An 11,308-nucleotide genomic window follows, 5' to 3' on the forward strand; every position below is an offset into this window, starting at 1 on the left:
CTTTACAAGTTCACTGGCTTATTCCAAAAATTCTACGTAGAAATTCAGGAATGATTCAAGATAAATTTTATAAATTTATAAACTTTATTATTAGATATGTAAAGTCTCCAATTTTCATTTTTTTCAGTTTTCTTTCTGATCACCCTTCTCGGCATTGCTGTTGCATGCATTGGGAGTGGAGCTGGGCAGGTCGTTGATCCTGGTGTGTCAGGAGAGCCGTGGGTGCACGCGTTATCACAGAGCAGAGCTGGACCCTGCAGCGGTGAGCACACACTGTTGGTCCAGAGCAAGGCTTAGTGGGAACCTGTCATGCGTCCGCCCTCCCCTTCCCTCCATCAGGTCCACAGCATGGCGTCCACGGCCAACCACACAGTGGAGATGGAGTTCTACCTCACACTATTCTCCAAGGACCAGGAGCCCCAGCTTGCACACGGCTTCCTATTCTTGCTAATTTACCTGGTGGCACTGGTGGGGAACCTTCTCATCATCATCCTGGTCACCGTGGACCAGTGTCTCCACACTCCCATGTACTTCTTCCTGAAGAACTTGTCCTTCCTGGATGCTTGCCTTGTCTCAGTCACTGTCCCCAACTTCATTGTGAGTTCTTTCTGCCACAAGAGCACCATCTCTTTCCCAGGATGTGTCTCACAGGTCTTGTTGGTGATTCAGTTTGCTGGGACTGAGCTTTTCACTCTCACGGCCATGTCCTATGACCACTAAGTGGCCATCTGCCATTCCCTGCACTATGACGTCATCATGAACAGGGGGCTCTGTGTGCGGATGGTAGGTGTCTCCTGATTCCTTGGGGGCATCTTTGGGGTCTTATACTCTGCAGGAACTTTCTCTTTATCTTTCTGTGGCTCCAGAAATCTCCCACAATTTTTTTGTGATGTCCCCTCTCTGCTGAAGATTTCTTGCTCAAAGTCACATGTCATCATTGATGTTAGTGTGGTCTTTGGGGTCATATATGCACATTTCTGTGTTGTGTCCATTGGATTTTCATATATGTACATTTTCAAGACTGTGACAAGAATACCGTCCTCACAAGGACGGTCAAGAGCCTTCTCCACCTGCACACCCCATCTCATAGTAGTGACCACATTTTTTGTGACAGGCGTCACTGCCTATTTGAAACCAGTGCTGGAATCCCCACATCCTGTGGACTTTCTGGTATCTGTTCTCTATTCCGTGATGCCTCCGTCTTTGAACCCTGTGATATACAGCCTGAGGAATAAGGACGTCAAAGCCTCTCTGTGGAAGATTCTATGGAAACTGTGCCATAAGTATTCTGGGGGAAAACAATAGGACTATTCTCTAGAAAGGATTAATTAAACATCTTTATAAATTATTGTTTTGGGGGTTTTATGGTATATGGTTTATTTTGATATAAGGTAAATAACTGAATATTTTGGTTTGGTACATGTGTATTTTATTTAGAATGAGGTTTATAGGTTCATGACCATGATCACCAATGATTATCTCAGAATCATCAATCGTTTCTTCCTTAGAGCGAATCCATGTGATCAGAACATCCATGATACTAGGCAGTCATCTGAAGGACCAGCTCCTCAGAAACTGTTGACACAATTCTCTGCTTGCAGATGTGACTAGGTTAAAGGGTTTGGGGTGGCTGGTGGTCCCAATCTAATCACCTCAACCCTCAGAAACTGCAGACTAAGATTTTCCCCAGAGAAGGACTGCCTGTGGGAGAGTGGTCTGACCTCGCTGTCACTAAAGAGGGACTGTCCTGTGCTGCAGACTCCCAAAGAAACACAGCCCTGCCAGCTCCCAGGATTCCAGCCAGAATGATCTTGGCCTGTAGAATAATGAAGATTTATTCTAAGACAAGCAACTGGTGAAGGTTATGACTACAGAAATGTAAAACAACTACAAACCAAATCTTTCCCCCCATAAATGCCTTTAAATCAGAGTTTCTGGCACATGCATAGATATAGATGCTAAGTCTTAGTAAAAGGTGATGAAGATTGGGAACAAACACATTATAATCCTCAAAATTTTCACAAAATAGCACAAAATTTATCATTTATGTCCATTTTCATGTTGTATTTCACATTTCAAATATTAACATAAAATATGAACATTTTTATTTTGTTATTTTAGCTTTATTATTTAATAAATTATTTATTTAAAGTATTATAGAAACACCAAACTTGCTTGCATTTCTTCCTGTTTTTGTTGTTACTGATGTTTTTCCATTTGTCAAGATTAGTATTTTTGGCTGCTGGTTATTTTGCATCTATTTCCCCAATGTATTTTATCATTGTTTATAATCTTCTTTTATATATTTAGGAATATAAGTTAAAATAAATTTTTACTGTGAGGAAGGATTAAAATTAACTGAAATTTTTTTATTAAAAAAAATAAAATTGTAAAGAGAGGGAAAGGCAATTTCACAACACCTATGTCTCCCACCACTACCAGGTCAGACAGCCCTTGAAATTCTTCAAGCCGAGGGAAGGAGATGAAGTCAGCATTCAACTTGGCCATAGATTGCCTTGTTTTTGAGTTCTAGTCAAGGCAAATAGACAAGAAAGATAAAAACATTCACATTATAAAGGAGAACAACAAGCAGTCTCTATTTACAGGTTTCCACATCTTGTCAAGAATCATCCCTTACCTGTGATTTTGCTTTCTGCCAGTTCAGTTACTTGCAGTCAATGAGAGTAAGAATACATCAAATGGAAAATTGTAGAAATAAACAGTGCACAGAATTTAAATAAATTTTCTAACAGTGCTTATAGTCATAATTTTTTATTTCTAAAATTATTGCATATTAACCTCTCACTGTTCCTAATTTGTAAATTAAACTTTATCCTAGGCATTTATGTCTAGGAAAGCCCATAACAGACCAGGTGGATTACTCTATGTGACTTCTGGCATTCACTGAGGGGCTGGTAACAGATCCCTAGCTTACCTGGTAGGACTAGTTATGTGGAAAAACTCAAAATTCCAAATATATTTTGAAGACAATTATATTCTTATCCTTAAATTTTATTTATACTATGAAAAGGGACTTCAGACATCCAAAAAAATCTTGAAATAATTCAGAACTATTATTTTAAAAGGCACAACAAAGGTACAAGATTCAAAACACTACATTTTTTCCATCCATTTCCATCCCCAGTGCCTTGCTTTCTCTCCTCCCTCCCACTATCTCCTTCTACACTACTGATGAACCTCCACTTATTTACATATATTTAAATTTCTGATTGATAGATCTACATAAAGATGGAATCCACTGGGGTTTATTGATACATGCACATAGGGAATATTGTCAAACACGTTCTGCATTTCACCCTCCTCCCTCCCCTTCAGCCTCTCTCCACTGATCTTCCCTATACCATCGTGTTATCTAACTATCCCTTCCTTTTCCCCCCTTATCTTTCCCTTGCTTGAGCATATGAGAAAAATCTTTCAACCCTTGATTTTCTGAGTCTGGCTTATTTCATTTAGCATGATGTCTCCAGTTCCATCCATTGACTGGCAAATGCTACAACTTCATTCTTCTTTATGGCTGAGTAAAACTCCATTGTGCATATATACCACATTTTCTTAATCCATTTATCTATTGATCAGTACATGGGCTGGTTGCATATTGGTGTGTTTTAGATATAAGGTGTCAACAAAAGCTCATGTGTGAAACAAAGGGAGAAAGTTCAGAGGTGAAGTGACTGGCTTATGAGAGCCTCAACCTAATCAGTGCATTAATCCACTTGGGTGGTAATTATATGATTAATTGGGTGGTAATTATATGGTTAATTGGGTGGTAACTATAACAAGGTAGGGTGTGGCTGGAGGAGGTGGGTCACTAGGAACATGCCTTTGGGGCATGTATTTTGTCCCTGGTAAGCAGAGTTCTCTCTGCTTCCTGGTGCCACATCCTGAGCTGCCTTCCTCCTCCACACCCTCCCACCATGATGGGCCCACTGACTTCCAGCCCAGAGCTATGAATTCGATCTTCCATGGACTGAGACCTCTGAACCTGTCAGCCACATATGAGACATCTCCAAAAAGCTCATGTGTGAAGTAATGTGAAAGGGTTTAGAGGTGAAATGATTGTGTTATGAGAGCCTGAAACTAATCAGTGAACTAGTCCCTTGTTGTGATTAATTTGGTGGTAGTTGTGGGCAGATGGGGTGTGGTAGGTCATTGGGGCATGCCTTTGGGGCACACATGTTGTCTGTAGTGAGGGGAATCCCTCTCTACTTCTTGGTGCCATGTCCCCAGCTGCTTTCCTCTGCCTCTCACTTCTGCCACAATGTTCTGCCCCACCCAGGCCCCAAGGAATGGCTGGCCATCTGTGGACTGAGACCTTTAAAAACATGTGCCTCCAAATAAACATTGTCTCTTTAAAACTGTTTTTGTCTGCCAGTTGAGATGGAGCATACCTGTAATCTCAGTGTCTTGAGAGGCTGAGGCAGGAGGATCACAAATTTTAAGTCAGCCTCAGCAATTTAGTGAGAACATGTCTCAAAAAAAAAATTTAAAAGGGTGGGGTGTGCTTTAGCTCTCCTGGTTCATACCAGAAAAAAAATTGTTCTTGTCAGGTATCTTGGTCAAATTAATGAAAAAACTGACTAAAACACCTCCTTTATTTGTTCTTGTTAGGTTTTTTGGTTACTGCCACAGTCTGGCTGGGCACAAAATAACCGAGCCTCCATGAGGCACTTGTAGGTTCAAACAGGAACTCCTTTATTGCCTGAACTCCTGCAAACGCCACCCATGCGGGCCTTCCAGGAACACCACACCAACTGGAACTCCCTCCATCAGAACTTCACCAACCAATGCGAATTCCCCAGGAATCCCCCACCCCCAGCAGCCACCAGAGGCAGACAGCAGGGGTCTATATACAACTAAATACACAGCTTAACTAACCATCATCATCTCAATGGCTCTCTGGCTCACCTCTCAACCACTCCCTTCTGGCAAAATGCCATGTGTCATTCCAACTGGGCTGTGGCTCTCAGCAGGTTACAGTGCCCAAAATCTGACTGAAACAGAAATCTTCCTCATGTGGCTGTATCATTAGGGTGTGCTGGTGGGATAAAGAATTTGGAGTAGGGTAGCTGGTTCATACAGTGGTTCCATGCCCACTTTTGAGGAATCTGCATACTTTCCAGAGTGATCGTAATAATTTGTACTGAAACCAAAAAATGCATGATAAACTTTCCCCCCACATCCTCACCATCATTTATTATTTATTATTTGCATTCTTTGACCAGAATGAGATAAAATTTCTGTGTAATTTTGGTTTTCTTCATTGCTAGGGATATTGAATTTTTAAAATATATTTATTAGCCATTGTGCCTTTTTCTTTTTAAGAGAGAGAGAGAGAGAGAGAGAGAGAGAGAGAGAGAGAGAGAGAGAGGTGTGTTCAGTTCTTTTGCCCATTAATTGATTGGGCTATTTGGTTTGGGGTGTTAAGTTATTTGCATTCTTTATATATTCTAGATATGAATCCCCTATCTGAGCAGTAAGTAGCTAGCAAACATTTTTTTCCAGTTCTGTGGGTTCTCTTTTCATGCTCTTTACTATTTTCTTTGCTGTGCAGAAGGCTTTTGATTTGATGTTGTCCTACTTTCTGATTCTTGGGTGTAGTTTTTGCAATTTTAAGGTCTTGTTAAGGAATACTGTGCCTGCATCAATATGATGGAGTGTTGACTCTATGTTTTTTTCTAACAATTGCAAAGTTTTCTGGTCTAATTCATAGTTCTTTGATCCACTTTGTTTTGACTTGTGCGAAGAGTGAGAGATAGGAACGTACTTTCATTCTTCTGTATATGAAAGGCTGGGTGAGAACATTCTTATCTTTTTCCTAATTTTAGTGGAAATGTCTTCAGTTTTTGTCTGTTCAACAGGACGTTGGCTTTGGTTTTGTTTTGTTTAGCTTTTATGATGTTGAGGTAACCTCCTTCTTTTTGAGAGCCACAACCAAGTCAAGATGGCGCCTGGCATTTTGCCAGAAGGAGTGGTTGAGAAGTAAGGCCTTCGAGCCATTAAGATGATGATAATTAAGTTAAGCTGTGTATAATTATTAAGATAATGCCTGACTGCTGTAACTGGATGATGCTAAATTGTAACAAGCTGTGTATTCAGTTGTGTATATAAACTTCTGCTGTCCAGCAATAAGGAGGCTCCTGCTACCTGGGGTGCCCGCTTACTTTTGAATTCTCGTGGAGTTCCCGTTGAGTTCCCATTGGTTCTCGCAGAGTTTCGGTTGAGTTTGAGTGGAGTTCCCATTGGGTTCTGGCAATAAAGTAGTTCCTGTTTGAACCTACAAGTGGCTCATGACCTCCCGGTTATTTGTACCCAGGCAGACTGCGGCATCTTCTATCCCTGGTTTCTCGAGGGCTTTTAACATGAATGGGCATGGATTGGATCAGAGGCCTTCTATGCATCTGTTGAGAGGATCATATGATTCTTGTCCTTAATTCCACCATGTGGGGGATGACCTTTGTTAATTGGCATATGTGTGTCAACCTTGCACCTCTGGGATAAGGCCCCGCTTGGTCATGGTGCGTGTGCGTGCACACTTTACTCTCCACAGTCCAGTTATGCTAGGATAGGGAGATAATTTGCTGAGAGACCTGGAGCTGGCATGTGAGAGATAGGTTTATTGGGAAATGCTTCTGGGAAAGGTCCAGTGTGATGGGCCAAACAAGTAGGTCTTCTTCCCTCCCAGTGTCTACAGTACTTCACCCCTGGCCTCATGGCACTCTGTCCACTGGAGACCAGCAGGAGGAGCCCTTATCCTCTCTACAGTGGGACACTCCAAACCAGTTACCACAGGGAACCAGCTAACCAGTCCCAAGTCCTAGCACTCATGAGGGTAAGTCTGTGTCCCTCAAGATGATACTTATCCAGTATCCAAGATGACACTTACTCTGTACAAGCTCCGTCCCATTTTTCCCTTGACTTGGATAAGTTCTTGAGAATGAAAAGACATTTCAGGGACATAGTGTTTTGCTGTCTTCATTTTCTTCAAGGATGACAGAGCATCAGGGACTAGAAATCAAGGCCCTGTGCAAGCTAGTCAAGCACTCTGCTACTGAAGTACACAGCCAGCTTCTTTAAACTGGCCACTTTATCTCACAACTTTTTGTCATCTGAATCTGAGGTTATTGTGAACACTGTAATTAATATGTATTAGCGTAGCATTCAATCTCAAAGAATTTGTATGTATGATTATAATTAAACACCTTCTAATTTCCAGATAATTTATGAAAAATAGCACCAAAATCAAAGCACCTGCATGTGGTACAAGTTTTAGCTTTTGGTCTCTGAATCATTGATTAATTAACATCCCTCATTAGAATCATGCATTTGCCGCTCTAAATCCATAAGAGAAAACAGAACTTGTCAATCCAGAAAAAAATATGGCTTATGATAACTTAAAAAATAATAACCATGGATTTGTATTGTGAGATGATAAGTCCCTGGGGACATTCCAGATGCACGGTCCCTCCTGCACATGCCCGCCACAGGGGTTAGGTAAGTGTGTCTTGGGTGCTCTTTCAATAAACACTAGGACTCCTGAGGGCATTCAGTGTTCACACTCACTCATGCACAGTGTCATCCCGGTGCATCCTGCACACACGTGGAGCCAGACTGCGTGTCCAGCAGCCGTGGAGATGAGTAAATAGTCCCCACATCATCTCCCTTTGGAATATTTCCAACTTCCGGCCTGTGGGACAGGGACAACAGAGAAAACCAGCACCACCCTCCCTCTGCTTGTGCTTATCTACCTCTGCTTTTGCAAACTCTAGACAGCGGGGACAGTGCTGGGCTGGAGACAGCAGGGACAGTGCTGGGCTGGAGACAGTGGGGACAGTTCTGGGCTGGAGACAGCAGGGGACAGTACTATGCTGGAGGCCTCTACCATTTGGAAGGTAGTATGATCTTGGACCACTTAACTTAGTGATCTGTAGTGATTTCACCAGCCTCTACATCGAAACTTGAATGAAAATGGCAATTTCCATTTCACATAGTGCAGATACTTTATCAAATTTCAATTTTCTTTTATTCTGATTATTGATTATAATTTCAGTTAGAAAATAACTGGCCCAGGAGAAAACTTGGGTTTCAATGCCCCAATTAGAAGTGTTTCTTGGATGATTAAATGTCAACTTAAAGATAATTAAAACACATTTGTAAGTATAGGTCCCTGTGAAATAAGATATTAATTTTGAGTGTATTTTTTGAAATATGTTCTCAAATAATTTGTTTCAAAGGCTTTATCTTTATTGTGAAATATTGGCTCAAAGATATAACAAATTTTGTAAATAATCATACTATGTAAATAATCATTACAGAAGAGTTTTACCACTGAGCAACATCCCCAGCCCCTTTTTTTGTTTTTTATAATTTTTAGACAGGGTTTCACTAAGTGGCTTAGGGTCTAAGTTGCTGAGGCTGGCCTTGAACTCGTGATCCTCCTGCTTCAGCCTCCTGAGCCAGTGGAATTGTAGGTGAGTACCCCCCTCACCCAGTTTTGCCTTTTTTTGTTTGTTTGTTTTTAGTCAGGCTCTCAGCAATTTGCTGAGTTTGACTTCAAACTTGTAATCTCCCTGCCTCAACATCCCAAGTAGCGGGTATTACAGATGTGCACCACCATAACCTTCCCAGGAATTTTAGAATTTTAGACTAAATTTCATTATCTAAACTCTTTAAAGGACTGTCTTTTTTTCCAGCTGGTTGAATTAATTTATTTATTTAATAGATAGAAGGATAGTCAATAGAAAGGAAATTATAAAATACTGGCAGAAAAGTGTCTCGACTATGGTCTTAGAAAATTATATCAGAAGTTATGAAGTAAAATGCTGACATGTATGGATAAATAATCACTAGACATGAATATTGATATGCTGGTACACTTATATCAACATTTACATAGCTGTTTATCTATCTGTTTATGGATTTCCATTTAAAGTCCGTTAATTTTTAAATCAACTAGAAAGTTATGTAAATTTTGTCCTTGAACTATAGAAAGAACTCAGAATATCTTAAGGAAAATGTTCATCTGGAAATTGGAAACAGGATTAGCAGCTATTATGGAGAGAATGAAAATATAAATTTAAATAAAATCTTAATATGTCTTGCCTTTTTAAAGTTGTGCACCACAATTTAAATCAAAGTTTGGTAGGCCTCTCTCTCTCTCTCTCTCTCTCTCTCTCTGTCTCTCTCTCTCTCTTTCATCTACCTAGAAATATTATTTCAGGAATGTATGAAATAACCTTATAATCATAAACTTGAAAAAATTGAAAGGATATAAGAGTGTTAAGAAATACAGAATATAGAAATACAGAAGCCCAAAATAAACTCTGAGAGTAAATTTAACAAATTTTAAAAATGACCTAAAGTCTCAGAGAAAATTAAACAAGCAAGAAACTTTAAAAGAGCAGGTAGATATACATCTGTTGTAAAATTTATTTTAAAGACAAGTATCAAAAATATATTAAAATATTAATTGCAGAAGAATTTGCAAAGCAAAATGGAAATAGTCCTGGCAGGCAGCTATCAGTCTGTCTCTCCCTCTTTAGACATTTTAATACAGATACTTCTTTAGAAGACACGGGTTGCTTTGTGCTGGGTTCCTGTAAATAATTTGTGTCTACAGATGGAGAACATTTTCATAGACTTAAAAAGAAAAATTGAGAGAACAAGCAGTGGACAATGGGACAAATGAATAATTCCTTTATTGGAGAAAATTTACTGTTAAATCCACATTGTTCATATGCATGTACAGATTCACACAGAAACACATTCATTGACGTCTGCTCCGTGTTGGACAGGAAAGCTTGGTATGCCTGCCCTCTTAATCACACATGTCCATTTTTACTGCAGAACGATTGTTTGAGAATGAGTAATAACTCTATGGTCACAGAATTTCTTCTCCTGGGTTTTTCTGACTCACGGAGTCCTCTGCTCCTACCAGCTGTGATTTTTACTGCGATATACCTGGCTGCCCTGGTGGGGAATGGCCTCGTTATTACCATCACCTCCCTGGACCCAGGCCTCCACTCGCCCATGTACCTCTTCCTGAGGAATCTGTCCCTCTTTGACATCTGCCTCATTTCTGCTGTGGTGCCCAAAGCTGTGGCCAACTGGGTCACCCACTGCCACTCCATCTCTTTCCTCGGCTTTGTGGCCCACGTCTTCCTGGTGCTTTTCTCAGCAGACACAGGCCTGTGCCTCCTCACAGCAATGTCCATGGACCGCTATGCTGCCATCTGCCATCCACTGCACTATGAAGCCATCATGAGCAGGGACACCTGTGTGCAGATGGCCACTCTGTCCTGGCTCAGCAGTGGCTTTTTATCTGCTATCCACACTGTGAGCACCCTTTTTTATCTTACTGTGGATTCCATGAGATCCAACAGTTCTTCTGTGACATTCCCCAGTTGTTAGCTGTCTTTCTTCAAAGCGTGTGACTGCAGAAATTGTGTTCATTATCATTAATGTCTTCCTGGACACTGGCTGCTTTGCCGGCATCATCATCTCCTACGTCTTCATCTTCTCCACCTTCAGGCGGATCCCATCCACAGCAGGGCGGGGCAAAGCCTACTCCACCTGCCTCCCCCACCTGGCAGTTGTAGTCCTTTTCCTTTCAACTGGTTTTTGTGCTTACCTGAAGCCCCTCCTGGGGTTCTCCTCCTCCACTGACTTGTCTCTCTCTGTGGGCTATGTTGTGCTGCCCCGATCCCTCAACCCCATCATCTACAACCTGAGGAACAAGGCAGAATTGGAGAAGCTGGTCACCGGGAAGCTCCTGACAAACCAGCACGTCCTCCTTTTCCTCCAAGAATAGTGTGATTCCTCCCTTCCCACTCGTGGATATATGGGGTCAGTCTAGGCTTGTCTCTGTTTGTCTCCAACTGTTTTCTGGAACCAATGTGTTGATCTTAGTTCAAACTGGAATAAAATACATGACCAGGTTATTAGCAAAGCTGCGCTCGGCTGTACCCATCCTAGTTTTGGAGCATTGCCAGAGAAAGTGTGCTCATTAGTGATTCACCGCAGGTTTCTCTAGGTTATCTTAATTGGTTTATTAAATCAAGGCACACATCTTGGTTTTCGATATTTGCCAAGGGAGTTATTAAAAAGTCATTCTTCAGTGAGTCTATAGATCTAGATGCTGTGGTTTGTGCTCCAAAGAGGAAAAACAGCCATTGTGACCTAAAAATCTCCTGGCCAATGGCCCTGATTGCACTGGACCTGCCTAATCTCACTTCACCCTGTTGGGTCTGTTGGGCTCTACCCTGGCCTGTTAGACATTCTTTCCTGAGCA

At 41.2% G+C, this 11,308-nt stretch overlaps 1 protein-coding gene across 1 annotated transcript; it reads left to right on the top strand.

Annotated features, from left to right (window-relative positions):
- The first annotated feature begins 348 nt into the window (after positions 1-348).
- Positions 349-10,828, top strand: LOC143640965 (olfactory receptor 14A16-like). Its single transcript, XM_077108455.1, has 3 exons — positions 349-597; positions 9,865-10,353; positions 10,445-10,828. Exons 1-3 carry the CDS (start codon positions 349-351, stop codon positions 10,826-10,828), a joined length of 1,122 nt encoding a protein of 373 aa, XP_076964570.1.
- The last annotated feature ends 480 nt before the right edge of the window (positions 10,829-11,308 follow it).

Source organism: Callospermophilus lateralis, unplaced genomic scaffold (assembly GCF_048772815.1).
Source record: "Callospermophilus lateralis isolate mCalLat2 unplaced genomic scaffold, mCalLat2.hap1 Scaffold_8056, whole genome shotgun sequence".
In the NCBI taxonomy this organism is placed as follows: Eukaryota; Metazoa; Chordata; class Mammalia; order Rodentia; family Sciuridae; genus Callospermophilus; species Callospermophilus lateralis.

Coding starts and splice junctions, on each gene's coding strand:
- LOC143640965 (XM_077108455.1), top strand. CDS start 349: ATGGCGTCCACGGCCAACCACACAGTGGAGATGGAGTTCTACCTCACA. Junction 598..9,864: donor TCACTGTCCCCAACTTCATT/GTGAGTTCTTTC, acceptor TTTTTACTGCAG/AACGATTGTTTGAGAATGAG. Junction 10,354..10,444: donor TTTTATCTGCTATCCACACT/GTGAGCACCCTT, acceptor CTTTCTTCAAAG/CGTGTGACTGCAGAAATTGT.